The 17,006-nt window shown below is 41.6% G+C and overlaps 1 protein-coding gene across 4 annotated transcripts in view; it reads left to right on the forward strand.

Moving 5' to 3' along the window:
• The window catches only part of ARID1B (AT-rich interaction domain 1B), a 319,110-nt gene that overhangs the window by 276,559 nt on the left and 25,545 nt on the right, over nucleotides 1–17,006 (forward strand). For 2 of the 4 annotated variants that reach the window (XM_088527205.1, XM_088527207.1), the window contains 3 exons: nucleotides 7,122–7,231; nucleotides 7,978–8,136; nucleotides 13,936–14,145. In XM_088527205.1, the coding sequence (XP_088383331.1) occupies nucleotides 7,122–7,231; nucleotides 7,978–8,136; nucleotides 13,936–14,145 (479 nt within the window). The remainder of the gene's footprint in view (nucleotides 1–7,121; nucleotides 7,232–7,977; nucleotides 8,137–13,935; nucleotides 14,146–17,006) is intronic. The other 2 variants (XM_088527206.1, XM_088527208.1) reach the window with 1 other exon arrangement.

Raw genomic sequence — 17,006 nt, forward strand, 5'->3', positions numbered from 1 at the left:
CTTCACCCCTCCTGGGTGGATCATGGTGGTGATTCAAAACCAAGCGGAGGTATTTGCATTTTTTTGTGCAGGAACTCATGCATTTTTCATTAAGTCCGTTTGCACGGCATGTAGATGAATGTGGTGCGTTGAACAGTTCCAGCAACACCTGGATCCAGTTTGACTTAGGTGTTGACTAGCAAGTATATTTGTGTGTGTGTCTGCGGGAGAGGGAAGGAGAAGCACCTCGTCTTCTCAAAAATTGCAGTTGCTTTTTGGTGTTCCACTTATGATAACTGCAATTTGAAACATTTGATGTAGTGCTAGTTTAAAGGAAGAGTCATGCACCTGCTCTGACTTGAAGCTGCTCTAAGTTGGGTACCTAAAATAATTGCTCTGTTTAGGGAATATAGAACATATTTACTATATTTCTGAATTCATATATCATATAGGGTTTTCTTCATTTATTAATTTAAAATATCAGAGTATGAAATTTAACAAAAACTTCTATTTGCAAATGTATATTTAACATAACTGTTGAATTTATCTTCCATATTGCAATTTGTGAATTTAGAATTATTTGCAGCTTTGTGTGCAACTTCGTGCATAAGGAGGACAGATGGACTGTGATGCTGTGATAATGTCTGTTATAGTCCATGTTCAACTTGAAAACCAAGCGATTCACTCCCATTGAGATTATACCTTAGCAAAGATCAATTCTTTCTGGAGGTTTGGGATGGAGTTTCAGTTACCCCGAGGTGAATCCTACCATACACTTACTGGAGTCATGGAGTTTCTGTGCGTGCTCTACTGATTATATTAGCCCTTTTTTGAAATGCTTTTATGACGTTTTTCTGAAGGATGGATAGGTTGTGCTTAGGAGATGTAAGTTTTTTAGTCAGTTCTCTTCCTGCTTGATTTGTATATTCCTTTAGTGATACTTGGCTACTAAGATGTTATGTTACCAAGAGCCTGTCTTTCTGTAGCTTCCTCTCTGCCGTACTTAGCCTGTTTCTTTTCTTCATGCTTGCTTATCTAGCTGTGCTTCCTCAGCTCCCAGTTTGATGTGGCCCACGTGCCCTCAGGTGGGGAACGACCATGGTGAGGAGGGCCAGTGCCCGCTGTGTCTAGAGGGTTCCTTTTCTCCACCTCAGAGATACCAAGACACTGAACAATGGCTTGTTTTTCACAAATTTCATGCTGTATTTTTTTCTTATTGGAAGAATAGATTAGAAACTGTTAATCAGAAGGAAGTGGGGTTTTGTTTGTTTTTTGTTGTAGTTGTTATTGTTTTAAGTACAAAACCCACTTTTCCCAGTGCTGACTTGGAAGCCGTTGGTTAGTCGAGGCAGCACACTTCCCCAGTCTGGATGAGGAGGGAAAAGCTATCAAAAAGACCATTAGATAATAGCTGGCTTTTCCCCCACCAGAGCTGTCCCAGGTAATATTATGTTTTGTTTGTCTAGTTATGTGTTTTGTCTGGCTTGCTGAAATAAAATTACTTCTGAGCATTGCAACTGCGCTATAAATTCTGTTTTGCTATTAGCAGAAGTAATTTTTCCCCCTTTTCCTTTGGCCCCCAGAGCTGCAAAAATAACCAACAGCAAACAGATGGCAGAGTGCCCTGCCTAGGAAGATTTATGTATTCCTGAGGAATAACCAGTTTAAAGGAAGATTCACGGAGGTTTTTTTGTTCCGATAATTCAGCCATTCGTTATTTCATACAGTGGAAATCTGCTCAATGCAAGGCCATTTATCCTAGCAGTCTTTTGTATGGTGTAGTCATACTCTTTTTATTGTGTTATGCATTCTGAAATATTGGATTTTTAATAATTTAAACATTTATCAGGGTTTTGTGTGTTGTGCGTGTGTGTGCCCTGCGCATTTCTAAGGGGTTCTTTTGTTCCGGTTTTATTAATTCAGGGACTACCCGGTGGAAAGTTAAGTATGAGGTGAGCGAGAGGAGGCGGGCGCACGTTCGTGCGCCCGCCTCCTCTCGCTCACCTCATACTTAACTTACGGCCTCGCAGCGCGTCACTGAGGCGGCCCCCGAGCGCCCGTGGGAGCAGGGCAGCCCCAAAGGGGAAAGCGAGGGGTGACCGTGTCTACGGGCTTTCTGCAACCCAGGGACATTGCAGCTCTCTGGCTCTTGAGCCTTTTGCTACTCGTTTTCTGCCGCATCTCAGTCAGAAAAAGGAGCAGGGCTTAGTTGGCCTGTAGCAGCCCAGAGCACCCTGGGTGCTGAAGAGGCCACGGCTGGAGGCCCTTGGGCTGTGGTGCGTGCACGTGTGCTGCCGCGATCGTCTTCGCTTCTCGCTGATGCCAGTGGAAAAATAAAGGAAGCAACAGGGAGACGTCAGTGTGTTGGTTTTCTGGGTCTTTGACGGGGGAGCTGTGCTGTCCGGTTTTGGATGCAGGATGGATTTTTGGTTTATTCATTTTGCTCAAATGCAGTTTGCGTTTTACTCTGTGAGATAGAAGAGCATTTTTGCTGATGTTATTTGGAATTGTTTTCACATGGTTTCAGATCTTCAGTACAGCCTCAGCTCTAACGCTATTTTTTCCACCCATTTTTATTAGTATTTCTAAGTCCTTATTACGAGATGATCCCTTTTTTTTTCCTTTTGTTATTTAAATTAATGTCACAGGTTGAAAGGAAAATAACGTTGCAGTTCTGCATCGTGTTCCTTCAGCAGTGACTGCGGATCAAACAGCACATCCGTAGCTTCTGGTGACGTAGAGCAGTTTGGGAACACAGAAATTGCAAGATTAAAGCAGATACGTCCTTCTGATGGAGCAGCCCATCCATGACAATACCAAAAGCTTCAGGAATAAGTGCCAGAATCCCTTCATAATTACGGAACAAACTGCCATGCAGTAAAACCTCAGAAACTTCACTGTCCTTTTTTGATACAGGAGATCACGTCTTCCACATATATTTTCAATATTTTTTTTCCTGCATCTTTTAACTTCAGATCTTAAAAAATATAATGAGAGGAAACTTGCAATACCAACACCAATAAAATAAGAATTAATTCCTGCTGCGATCCTTGTTAATCCTGGTGGAAATTAACTCTAAAAGGCAGTAATTTGGAGTCCGCAGCTCAAAGCTTTCCTTATTGTCCTTGCACGGAGAGTGACAGTGAGAATCTCTGCTACCTCCAGAGCTGAAGGAAACTATAGAAAGGCCTTTGACTCCTTACTGCCACGGGGATCCCATCTGACCCGCTGTGCCTGTGCTGCAGAAATGCTGAGCATAGGTTTGCTACAGAAATCCTCCATTGACTGGCTTATATTATTGCCAACAAATTTTGAAAATCAAAATGCCCTAATGTGAACATGAAGCTCTAGAAAAGTTATTTGCACTAAAAAAATAAAAGGAGGCTGTCAAATTAAAAAATTAAAGTGGACACATATTTTCTTATACAGTAAATATTTAAATTAGATTATATGTAGTTGGACAGACCCCTGATAGAAAACACAACTATATGTAAAGCACTTCTAACAAATTTGAATTATTTTTCTCCATTTCATGGCTCAGTTACATTTTTATTTTTCTGAAAGATGAATAACTCCATTTGTTCCACTGCTTTTTGCTCCCCCACCCATCTTTTTACAGGCTTTCATATAAGGCTCTTTCAAACAGAATTTTGGGCAGGCTCTGGCGGTCGGTTGAGGTGTCTCGTGACCTGCAGTCGCTGGGGTAAGGGCCGTGATGCGGCGGCCGCGGCGGCCGCAGGATCCAGGGGCAGCGGAGCCGCCGCGGGAGCCCCGGCTGCGGCTCGCCTGGGCCAGGCGCTTCCCGCAGCTTTTCCAGGCCTGAGATGTTGCTCCGCGTGCTCCTGTCGCGGGATGTTTTTCCGTGGCAGGACATCAGGCAGTGCTGTTGTCCCCATTCTGTTTTTCCTTTCCATGGATATAAAAGCACTGGAGATTCTCTTGCCAACTTTGCATGAGTCACAAATTCACTCCTTTTTTTTATTTATTTTAAGGGAGAGCACTGGGAAAGGAGGGAAAAATGTCTTACAAAGGATGTAATGCTCTATTTTGTAGAGTGTGATTTGTTATTGCTCTAGCAATAAAGGGAAAAACAATGTTTGTGTATTGCTGCTCTTACACTATTTCATCATCCACTGGGACTGGTATTCTTTTGCACAGCCTTTAGCAAAAAAGGATACTTTGCTGCGGTTTTACTCATGTCAGTATATGCCTTTGAGTACATTAAATTCAGTGTGGAATAGTTAATTTGGGACCTTGACCCATACTTGCTTTTTGAAATCATTCTAGCTCTTAAATTCTTAGAAGAAGCCAGAGGCTAGTACTTGAAACCTATTCACAGTACGCTACAATGCTCTTTGAGTCAAGATTTCCCTGTTATCTTCTTCTCTAAAATGTGTCATCTTTTAGGCTGCACTTCACACTCAGGATTATTAGTACCTTTGTAGAAAAAGGCTGTGTCTTAATTTAGCAGTTTTGTGACAATAATTCCCGTGCGCTGCTCAGAAAGGGGTCACAGCGATGTTCTTGCTGCTCTGCTTGGCTAAGAAATGAAGGGATGTCTATTTGCAACCCACAGCAGAGGGTTTGTGCAAGAGGTTTTGAAACAGTGTTCCAGCAGCGTGTGGAAAAGCAACCAAGGAAGCACCTCAACATTAAAGGCATAGGGAAACTAAGCAACCGTACAGTTAACTAGTAAAATGCTTGTAGTTTTTTTTTCAAAGTAGACGAAACACTTCAGAACAAAAAGTGATGCAGAACTTGGGATGCAGTATTAATTCTTTCAAAATTATGTCCAGTTCCTGATGATTGGAGACTGAGTTATAAGTGTGCCATAAAATAAATACTTGCATTTTACATGCCATCCTTACTAAAACCTCTGTGGAAGAAATAATTTATAAAGTAACTGTGATGGAAAGAGGGTTACCAGGAATGGGCAGATTATTATATTCTTTATGAAATAGATGTGCCAACTTAGAGAACTGTGAAATCAGCAGGGGATTTAACCTTACAGAGTTTTGATTAAGAAGAGTAATTTTTAACCCTCCTTAGTTCACTCTGTCTAAAATTGTCTTTGAAGGGAAGGGTCGTATTTGGATTGTTTTTAAGCTGGAAGTTCTTGTTTAGTGCTTTCACAGTATGAAATGTGTTAATTGTTAAAATAGATTTTGTAGGACAATTTCACTGTCCAGGAAAACTAAGGCAATACACGCAGTACATTTGGCCGTTCTGTACATATATTTTTTAGAAAATTTTTGCAAGAAAAGTAAATGCTCTCTCTTTTTTTTTTTTTTAACTGAATCTGTAGAATTCAAAACTAAAAGGTGTCAGGCTGCCAGACTTTTGTTTCGTAGTGGTAACAAGCTGCCCCACCTGCTCAAACAGGAGTGCAAGGGCGATGACACACACAGATCAAACGCGTGGTAGATGCTGGCTTCCCAGTGCAATATTGCTTGGCTGTTTTGTTGAGGTTTCACACACATATATAAAAATAACAGCATTTTTAGCTGATCCCAATAGATTTTCTCTGCAGCTGCATCACTTGAAAAAGGCTCTTTGTTCCAATTCTTGAAGTCTTAAGTATTGCAACTAATTTTTTTTTAATCTCAATTATGATTTATGTGTTGTGATGACTTTAAGGGCTTGATTGGGCTACAAATGTGCTTTGAAAAAAAAAAAATGAGAAAATGTGCCCATGAAAACCACCAGCAGTTCAAAGATGAATATTGAGCGTACAGTTGTAAACTCACATGGCACATGGCTGGGTAGGTTTTTTTGGCAGACCTATAGTCTCAACCTGCAGTGATGCTAAAGATATTAGCAAATTAGCACTGCAGAGCTTGCCAGCGTATTCACCAGAGTCCTGCTCATGCTCTCAGTGCTGTAATTAAAACTAATTATTTTCTAAAACATAGTAATACATGAATATGTGCAATAATCATTTTGTAGTGGGCAATCTGTGAAGTATTTTTAAAGCTTTTTCCCCCTTCCCTCTTTGGCTTGTTATGCAGTGTGCTTGCTGCCTAGTGTGAGCCAGCATTGTCATCTTGCAGCAAGGCAAACCAGATCAGGTTTATATATTTTTTTAACAGTAACACTTTGCTATTTCTAAAAATGTGTAAGCTTTGTATTTTCTTTTCTTTTTTTTTCTGCCTGGTAGGTTATTCTGTCCTTCTATATTTTTCTTATCTCAGATCTTTCTTTGAAAGAAGGGCGTGCAGGAGAGAAAAAGGGAGAGGAAGGGAAGAGAATCCAGTCTTCTGTAAATGCTGTGCACATCGTTTTCTGCAGGAGAAAAATAATAATAATAACCACCCAGTGCCTTGCTGTTGTTCTTTGGCTATTTGTATTGATTCAGTGACATAGCACCTCCTAGGATCTGCTCGGGTGTGTTTGCCTGGATGTTTCTTCTTGCATCTCTTTAGCAGCTGAGGAGCCCAGCAGCTCTGCAGCAGTAATGCTGTGCTGAGCTTGCTTCACTTGCTGTGCTTTGAATGAAAAAAAGGCTTAAACTCCCCGCGCCCCGGGGGGCGACCCGTGCGCTGCTACCTGAGAGAGACCTTTGGGCGCTCATCACATCCCTCCTCGCTTGGGTGCGAGGGGCGAGCGCTGGATGCCGCTTCCCAACGGAGCGGGGCTTGGAGCTTGCAGTGAGGGCTCCCCATGGCTAAGGAATTTGGCCGGAGATGGCAGGGGCTGTAGCTGATGGGCCAGCGGCACCTTCGGCGTGGAAACGTGACTGGGAATTTTGACCTTTTTTCCTCAAATTCCAAAGCAGGAGAAAAAGCCGTGTATTACTGAGCGACTCATGTTACTGAGGGGAAAGCACAGTAGTGACTAGAATAGGCTGTTGTCCTCTTGCAATATAATGGTCGTATCCACAGATGGTTGAAAACCTGCTGGAAGCGTGAAAAAATGTATTTTACTCTGTAAAAACCGTTGTTGTCGTCGTCGTTGTGAGGCACCTGTGTTCTTGCCTCCTTGGTTCTCCTCCTCTTCCTCGCTCCAGCCGAAGAGCTCTGCCGCTGTCCGGCCCTGGAGCGGGGCCCCGCGCAGCCCGTGCCGGCAGCGCCGCGCTGCCGCACGTGGTTTTCCGGCCGAGCCGACCGCGGTCACGCTTAACTGTTTCTCCTGTTTTCGATTAGCACCTATGGGTCTTGCAGATATGATGACGCCCGGTGAGTCCAAACTCCCGCTTCCCCTCAAAGCGGACGGCAAGGACGAAGGCGGCCCGCAGCCCGAGAGCAAGGCCAAGGTATTTACCTCCTCCGCACGTGGTGTTGGTTCAGCCCGCAGGAGCCTGCTCTGTTGTCCTCCATCTTCTGGTTTTGGCCTCCCCTCTTCCGTTCTTCCTCGCATGCCTTCCCGTTCACGTGCAATCTCTTTGTTTCTTTTCTTTAATTTTTTTTTCTTTTTCCTTCATTGTGTGGATCTGAAAGTTACTAGTTCTTACGGCATTTTAACTTGCGGGGGCAAAGCGACCCAAGCCAAAAGTTGCGTGGGGATTTGGCTGTGCCAGGTGGGTGGGGAAAAAGGGTCTTGCCTGGTTTCAATCCTTGCAGCCATTTTTTCTCTGCCTTCAGTTATAGCTTCCTGTTTTGGCCGCCTCAGCAGCAGCAACATACTTTAATATTTTGCTTTCCTGCCTTATTTGGTTAAAATAAGGTGAACGGCTTGTTTTTTTTTCTTTCTTTCATAAGGGGAAACCCATGCTTAGCATTCCATGTGAGCTTGAAAGTAAGCATGGTGGCTTAATGACTTTAGCCAAGCATCCAGCAAACTTTCCAAATTATACTAATTAATAATGCTGTTTTAATACCTTTTATATATATATATAAATATATTTATATATGTGTGTGTTTTCTGTATGTGTCTCTCTGTTTATATATATTTTATATATAAAGAATTGGTCAGTCTGTTAAACTGGATGTATTTTTTTTGTTTTTAATAAAGTTTGCCCTGCCTTTGTCATATTATTTTTTTTTTATTCCTCTACCACAGGATAGCTACAGCTCTCAGGGTATTTCTCAGCCCCCAACCCCAGGCAACCTGCCAGTCCCTTCCCCAATGTCCCCAAGCTCTGCTAGCATCTCCTCATTTCATGGAGATGAAAGTGATAGCATTAGCAGCCCAGGCTGGCCAAAGACTCCATCAAGCCCTGTAAGTGGCTCTGGTTCTTTTGGTTTTTGTTTATTTTTTTGTAATTAATTATATTTAATGCTTGCTTGTTTGTTTTATAAATTCCTTTTCTTCATTATTTATCCACTAAACAGTTTTCTTTCTTTATGACATTGGGTACAAATTCTGCTCTTGGAAACATGACTGTAAGTTCCACTGCTTGGCTTCAGTGGGGCCCGAGCATGCTCAGCCGAGGGCAAAATTTGTCCCAATAGTAATTTGAAATAAGAAAGAGTAATATTGCGTGCATCATGCAAGTGTGCTGTCTAGTAATACAGCAGTTGTTGTGAAGAAAACATCCTTCCTGTAATGCATCAGCTTCCAAGCATGCCAACTGTGTTGTTAAGGACAATTCCATTGCTGTTCCTGGGCCCAAACTCCTTCACACAACTGACTTCACGCTGTTTGCTGCACTTGTCTGTGCTAGTGTTGTGCAGAAAAAAAAAAGGCAAAACAAAACAAGTAATCTTCTCTCCTACTGAAACTCAGATCTGTCAAAAATTGAATTACAGGCTCAGCACCACAAAAAAAAAAAAAAAAAAAAAAGACTGTCATGTACTCATGTACATTTCTGGAACATTTTTGAATTATGTATTTGGCAATACAATTAAATTATCAGGAAACAACCAAGTAATATTGTTTCTGATTTGCTTCATTCATTTGTTCTGAAATAACGCAAACTGTGGGAGAAAAAAAAGTGTCGTATTTACACATTTAGAAAACTACTCTTTTTAGATGAATAGATGAATAATGTTTAGTCTATCTGGTACTGGTTATAAAGAAGAATCTGTGTGAAATGCATGGAGCTAAAAATAAATGTGTTCATAGTATGTGTATATATATATTTGCACATATACATACATAGAAAATTTGTATTCATATACGTGTGTATATATATAAAAAAGAGAATGTGAACACAACCATACATGGCCTATGAGGAGCAAATGCCCATTTTTGCTTTGTTTTTTCGAATTAGGAAAATATGTTGTTCCTCTTTTTTTTTCTTTTTAGTAAAAATAATAGCAATGATAATTTCTCTGTAGCAAAATACTGCAATACATAAAGGTGTTTTTTTCCAATGTTAATGTGCAGTTAACATAGGAACAATTCTTGGATCATAACTTCATTTTCACAAGGTGATACATTGAAGATTATATCTCAGGGGAACAGTGGAAGGCCATTTGGAGCGCAAAAAGGTCTACTCATCCAAAATCAGAAGCTAGTGAATCCCCTAAGCAGAGGGGTGCATGGCATGAAATGCACCACCTTAAGTTTGATGTTTACTTGATAGTGACTTTGACTCTCAGAAGGCAGCTGGTGTTACTTGTCCTCACAAAGTCCCACTTTTTCTTTTTTTCTTTTATTTATTTTTTTTAAAGAGGATTTAAGAAAGGGTGGCGCCAAAACCGGGATTTGTTTTCTTTTCAGTAGTATTTCTGGTATTGTTTCTTTGGGATGTTTCCTGGAGGAAAGCGAGAGGAGAGCAAGAGAGCTCTTGCATAGGCCGTCTAGATCTATCTAGTGCTCCTGACAGGGGCTACCCCGTGCATTCCTGAGCTCATTGTACAAACTGCTTCACAAAGCCCAGAGCCATCCTGAACTTCTGTGGAGTTTTTTGCATTTGAAAAAACGTGGCAAGATACACGTTTGGGGAACGTTAGCGCTTGCAGCTTTAGAGCTGTTCTCAGGGCTTTCCTCTTCAAACGCTGCTGCATCTTTGGCCTCAGGTTTCTTCTCAGGACACAGGTATAAGTGGATCCTGCACTTTAAAATGGTGGAAGGGTAAGTGCCATAAATTAGCAGATCTCTTTTTGCCCAAGAAGGCCAGCATATTGGATAACTGCATTGGCTTCAACAGCCTGAATTTATTCATTTCTTTATTAAATTCTGAAGCTGCTTCATGTGCTACATGAAATTTCTCCTTTCTAGCTGTGGACAAAAAAGCAAAGGTGAATGGTCTGTCATCCACTGCAAAGTATCCTTGGGATCCTAAGTGGATCCTCTCTTCCAGTGTTTTCTACATGGAAGTGAAATGGGAGAAAATGTGCGGAAGGAATTGTTAAATGGTGTTTTGAGGGCTCTTCAGCAGTATAGTTGAAAGGATGATGTTCTGCTATTCTAATTCAGTGTATAATGACCATTTGTGGCAGAGAACTGGTGTCTTTAGATTAATTAAGAGGATATGAAAGCATGGGTGCATAATGCAGAGGGTCAGTGCTACATGAATAGCACAGTGAGTTATGAAAACCCCATAAAGTGCTGTTCATTGCTCGCGGGTGCACATGGATATTGCACTAGAGGCAGCTGAACGGTGCTGTGTAACAACACTAGCTACGAGGGGTCTGCAGAGCCCTTCAGGAAACCGTGTTGCCTGTATGTGCACACCTTGTTCTGTAAGGAAATGGGCCAGTACAGTAAGTATAACATTGGAAAATTCTTGATTGAAGTGGGAAAAGTGGATATTAGATAGTTCTATAATGCAAATTATCTACAGAAATGTACAGAAACAACACCCTTCTGCCTTAAAGCAGGATTTCCTAAAGAAAGTTTCATTGTTCTGAAGGATTCTGTAAACTTACCATATAAGAGTCTGTATATAATAAAATTTTAAAAGATGGTAGGTGCATTAAAAACCAGACATGAGGTAAAACAATTTAGCATGGAAAGTAGCTTCAGTTTCCTCTTGCTTATTTTTTTAGTTGCCCATTTAAATATGGCTGCTCATATTTGTCAGAGTGCTGAAGGACTGAGGGCAGAATAAACTCTAGCTAAATTAGTAAAGATGTGTGCAGCAGGCTTGCCCCAGCATGCTCTGGCCATCAAAATTATCAACAAAACTTACAGAAGAAAAACACGTGAATTGTATTCTTCCAGCATTGCCTGGCATATACGTGTTTATAACAGTCTGTTAATGGGATCTTCTTGTAATAAACCCTCATTTTCTGGGGATAATATTTATGTGTAAGTAAATGTAGACTTCCAGCTGAATCTGCCCACAAGGAACTAAAATTTGTGTGTAGACTGGCTTGCACACATCTGTCATTTTTATGTGTTTAAGTTTATAAAAATACAGAAAAGGAAAAGATCTTTACTCTTGAGGAATAGCATTTTTCCCTCCAGTGCATTCTTCTAAAGTTAACATTTCATTTTAGAAGAAAATTGCACCCATTTTACAAAGTGTGACAACCTGAAAGCTCACACAGTAAGAAACACTTCTTACCTTCTGTAAGCTGTGAAAAGTTTTCAGATTATACTGTCATTTTAGAGCCTGCTGCAGCACTGCTGAAAAGCAACATTGTTTGAGATGTGTAGTAGAACCCAGTAAGAAAAAAATTTAGCCAATTTCCATTCTGCTCCAAATTTGATTTTAAAAAGAAAACTTTAGCATATGAAAGTGAACATAAAGTGAAACATAAAACTGGTAAATCTGAACATTCTTTCAATAGTGAACTTGCATAAAAGTAAAATAGAAACTACTCTGTTGCTTCATATGTTAAATATAAGTACATACAGAATGTGCCATGTAAAAGCTTATAGCTTTAATTGTAGTTATATGGCATCACAAGGATGAGCTGAAGATTAATGTTGATGAACAGTCAATTCGTCCTTACTGCAGTTAGTAATAGCGTAATTCCAGTTTGTTCAGCTGTTCAAATTTGTATGGTCGTATTTCTATTCTCATTGCAAAATCAAATGTTTAGCAAACTGGCCTAATTCCCTTTTCCCAACTACTTCAAAAAAAGAATCTTTGAGGCAGTGCATTTGTTAAAACCAGTCTTGATTTTTAAAGACTCAAATAGGTAGCAAGTGTTTCTTCAAGTGAAAGGATTTCCATTAGAGAAGCGGTTTGTGTTTCATTGCATAAGCTACAGGGTTATGTCAAAGCACTTTCTTGCCATCCATGTAATATCAGTGAACCAAATTCAGCCTCAACACTGGCTTAAGTAGGAGTGACACCACCACTAAATACAACTCGAGTGAATTCATCAGTGTGCCCCATTTCTAAGTAAGAAAGGTAATATTATCTCCTGGTAGGAAGGATTACTGTAAAAAAAGTTATACAATCAGGAAGCACAGCAAAAAACTTTACAGGACGCTCTGTATTGAAATAAAATTAATATCCATTCTCAAGGAGAAACAGCAATGGCTCATGGAAATGCTGGATCACCCCCGCTTGGCTTCATGTTTCTCTTCTGGCTCTCCTCCAGCATTGCCAAGTTCCAGGAAAAGGCTGGAGAGATGCAGAGCCTGTTGCACCTTCCAGACTAGCATGTGCAAGATGAAGGGTGGCAAAACCTTTGAGATCATGGGCAGTTGGATGCTGCAGCACTACCTTTTCCGTGGTGTCCGTGCCCTCCCTCACCAGTGCTGCGTGGGACACAGACAGCTACTGCGTCTGTAGCATCCCTGAGGCACATCCAGAGTCCTCTGTAGAGTTGTTCAACTCTACAGAGTTGCTGCTTACTGTCTCATGTTCAAAATAAGCAAAAAGTTAAGGAATAAAAGATGCGTAGTAGACTAGATGCACTTAAGAAATAGCTACTGCAACCAAGTTTATGTTTTTACTATACATATATAAAGAACGCTTCCTCTGACAGACCTCTATGTTCCTTCCCCAAAGCCTTGCCAGTCTTTCCCTCTTCTGTATAACTGTGAAGCAGCCTGTCTTCACTACCGAGCAAAGGCCTCCCCCGCTTCACGCGAGAGGCCCTTCGTGCCGCAGAGGCAGCACGTCTGCTCTGCGCCCAGAGGCGCTGCCGAGCGCGCGCGGCCGAGCCCAGCGCCCAGGAAAGGCAACGCGGGAAGTTGCAGCCTGTGTAGCAGCCTCAGTGCTCTGTGCTGCCTCCACACTGAGAAGAAAAGGGCATAAAGATAATTTGAGCCTTCGTGAGCTGCAAAGCCAGAACAGCGGCCAGAGAAAGGTTTTGCTCTCGCCCTTCTGCGGCGCGAGGCAGAAATCTGCTCTTTCCACCTCTTTTGGCTTTCCAGTGGTGGCTCAGCTCTGGTTGCTATGCATCCCTGTTTTTCCTCTGGTCATAATATACATTTTGTTTCTAAAGGTAGGGTATATGAAACGCCTTTTCTCTTTCATCCTTCAAGAGGGGAGAGCAATAACTCCTGACCATGCAGCTAATTGGCAGTTCACACAGAGTATTGCCACCAGTCTTCTTGTACTGTGGGCCTTCCTATTCATCTTTCTTTTTTTAGTCAGCAGTGGTGAGAAGAAATAGGAAAGCATAACCATTTATGACCATCTGAATTGAGCACTACTCCCCAGAGTGCCCTGATGCCATAATTCATATTTTAGGTTGTTCTTGTGCGATTCCTATTCTGGTAGAGCAGTTAGGTTTTCTTGCACCTTTCTTTTGGGGAAGGTGGAGGGAGTTGGTTTGTTTTGTTTTTAGGATTTTACAAAGTCGTGTGGGACAAACTCACTTTTAATGTTGCCAAACTACTGATGAGAAGCACTATGTGAGAGCTACCTGTTACAAAAATGACATGAGGCAACATCAGAAACTTGCCTTCTGGGATCCAAAGTTGAGATCAGTGAAAGAAACATGAAAATCGGGAGTTTGGGCCCTGTATTTGCAAAGCTGAATTTTCAGTATATGGACAGAGTGTACTGTTTGTGCCTGAACTAGTAGCCTTCATTCCTGACTGTTGTGTGATAGCTTTAGTTTGTTTGACATCTTCTCTTTTTCAATGTTGTGAGTTTCTTACTTTCTTTTCCCTCCCCCTCCCGCCCTTCCCCCAACTCTTTCTTCTCTTTTTGCCATTTAGAAATCAAGCTCCTCTACCACAACTGGAGAGAAGATCACAAAGGTGTATGAGCTGGGAAGCGAGCCGGAGCGCAAGCTGTGGGTGGACCGGTACCTCACCTTCATGGAGGAGCGGGGCACGCCTGTGGCCAGCCTGCCGGCCGTGGGCAAGAAGCCCCTGGACCTCTTCAGGCTCTATGTCTGTGTCAAGGAGATTGGAGGCTTAGCACAGGTGAGAAGAAAATGGCTTGAAAACCAACGCTTCAGAAGCGCAATACGCACTCTTTCTCGAAGATTTTCTGCTGGTTACACCGTTACATTTTTAGCACTGACAGTAGAATGAAGGAAATTGTGTTTCATGGTAATCAGGCTGTAATATCTTTTCTGACTACATTTTGGTCTGCATAATCACTCTAGAAATGAGCAGTTTGAAACAAAATTGACCATCACCAGAGGCAGATTAAGTTGTTATCTGTTATGGGGAATCCAGCAATACTACTAAGAGAGGAAAAAAAGAAGACCACTGGATGAAAGTCATGAGTAAGAAACAGATGATAGGACTGAAAGGAAAGAGCTAGAAGGAAAAGTAGGTTTTGAAATGCATCATTCTTAGATAAGTGTACTGCCTTTAGGACAAGTCATTTCTTCTGAAAAGTAGCAGAGAGATTCTTGAAACTGTCCTTTGTGCCAGACCTTTCATCTCTTGAGTGTCTGTATATTGTACATTTTTCCCTTAGAGGTGGAGTGTTTTCCCTGTGTTTGGAAAATGCTTATGGGATATTTTGCTTTTCCTTGTAAACTTAAGGAAAACAAGAGCAAGGTGAATCACCTAACTGAGATGAAGGCAAATAAAAGCAGGAAGAGCTGAGAATAAAGAGCCCAAGTGTTAGAAGGCACGCAACTTTTTGCAGCTTTGTTCCTGCTACTGAGAGTGTGTGATGTGTTGCAAATGGGAGACGCTTTCGTTTGTATTACAGTTAAATGGAACTAGGATTTTTTGCAAAGGGATGTATGGAAAATTATTTACTGGTCAGTCTGTATGACTGACCACCCCAGAGGAGAAGCAGATGTTGCCTTGTCTGCATAGCACTGTAAAAAGGGAAAGCAGGAGAACAACTAAGAGATGGTCAGTAGAAGCCGTCTTAGCTTTGGTACTCAGCTGTGTCTCCTCTCCTGATGCTCACAGAGCATGGAGCTTCTCCCTTGTGTCTGGGGCTAAGTGCTGAAAGTTACTGAGTGCTGAGTTGAGGATGTTTCAGTGCTTTGCAGGATTAGGCTCTAAACCCAGATGTATAGATAAAATATCTATATATAATACTTAATATTAAAGTAGAACTTCACACTAACCTACAAAAATTGAACACCAAAGTATGGCAAATCATATTAAATCCTTGGAGCACTTTTAGTGATATATCTGGTTAGTTCAGGAAAGACACTCACAGCATCAATCAAAACACTTTTAATGCTGTTTTTAATAGCACACTTTACAACATAGAATTTGGCTGCTGGATTAGATCATTAGCCCTTCAAATCCAGCGACGTTAGCTGTTCCTGTTACCAAAGGAAGGCAGAGAACCCTAACACAGTTCACCTTGCCAGCTGTTAAATGCTAAATATGGGTAAGAGATGTAATCTTGACATTTTCAGTGATTAGCTCATGCCCCCTCCCAGCATCATAAAGATTTGATTACTTTTAGCTCAAAAACTTTATTATAGGTAAATTGTGTCATGCAGCTTCTCTGCCTCATATGGTTTGATTGGGGCTGTGGTATATGACTGTTGGCGTTAAAAATTAAGCAGGAAGGAGCGGTTCAAGTAAGATATGCTAAAGAGTTCTTCATATTGCTCGTTACCCGGGAATTTATTTTGTTTTGGAAAACACAGTGAAAATTTGCAGTGAGACATTATGCCTTGCCAAAGAATAGATGCTGTGCACTTGAACTCATTTTTTAAAGGAGCCTGAGTTGCAGATTTGTGTGCTACAGTGCTGATAAGAATTGACATTGAAAATAGAGGCTCTTGGTTTTGCTGTTACGCCCACATGAGTGATCACCATGTTTGCCTGTTTGGGGCTATGAGAGATGCAGGACTTTGCCTGATTAGATTTATTTAAATGCATTTTATTAATATTCTATAAAATTGTTGCTTCAACTGCTATGCTCTGTGTCTCGTGATGCTGCCGAGAGAGCAGCCAGAGTGTAGCTGTGCAGCAGTGCTACATATTCTGTGTCTGAATCCCTGCAAATGACGGGGTCCCAACATGAGCAGAGCAGCTGTTGGCAGTCTTCTTTTAAATGCCAATATAGCGGGCATTTAGGCATGAATGTTTCTGTTTGCATTATGCAGTGTGTTCATTATGCACCACTTAGCTCTAAGTCAGTAGGCACAAAGGGCTGTGTAACTGGATTTCAAGCCTCAACAGGGGCAGTTTACGAAAATCTCTTCTCCTTTAACTCCTGGGTTTTTGCAGGATGTACCAGAGAAATAAAAACATTTCACAGAGCAATGCCAATCTGCCTGCTATTAACACTATCCCCAAAAGATCTTTGTTGACTGGCAGCAGGTGCAATGTTATTAGACGCAGAAATGTAAGAAATATTTCCTTTGCTGGAACACAGCTCTGGCAGCAGTAGGGCTAATGATATCCTTTGTAGCTATACCAGTTAAGTTGGGATCATAAAATTTCATGGCTTGGGGCCAGTGCTGGTCATCATGACATGCAAGAATCAGGATTCATCTCCAGTAAAGGCCGAGATGCTCAGCCCTTCAATGCCCATGTATTTCGGCACTGCCTCCCCTCACGGGGTCCTACGCAGGCATTGTGCAACAGTTTGAGTGGCCCTTGGGCATTACAGCAAAAATACTGGCTGCTGTTACTGCTGCAACTGAACAAGGCAGTGGTATCAGCCAGGATGACAAATGAAGTAAGCTCTAGCTTCAGATCAGCGGTGTCTGAGGGACTCATGAACAGCTTCTTTCAATATTCTTTGTCAGCACTGTAATACAGGGTATTGCTGGTCTAGCCCCATGTATTTGAAATCTGCTTTAATTAATTAATGGGTCTCATTTCACTTTGCCTCTCATCTTGCAAAA

The sequence above is a fragment of the Tinamus guttatus genome, unplaced genomic scaffold (assembly GCF_059628265.1).
Source record: "Tinamus guttatus ecotype Peru unplaced genomic scaffold, ASM5962826v1 Tinamus_guttatus_pri_ptg000264l, whole genome shotgun sequence".
Lineage (NCBI taxonomy): Eukaryota > Metazoa > Chordata > Aves > Tinamiformes > Tinamidae > Tinamus > Tinamus guttatus.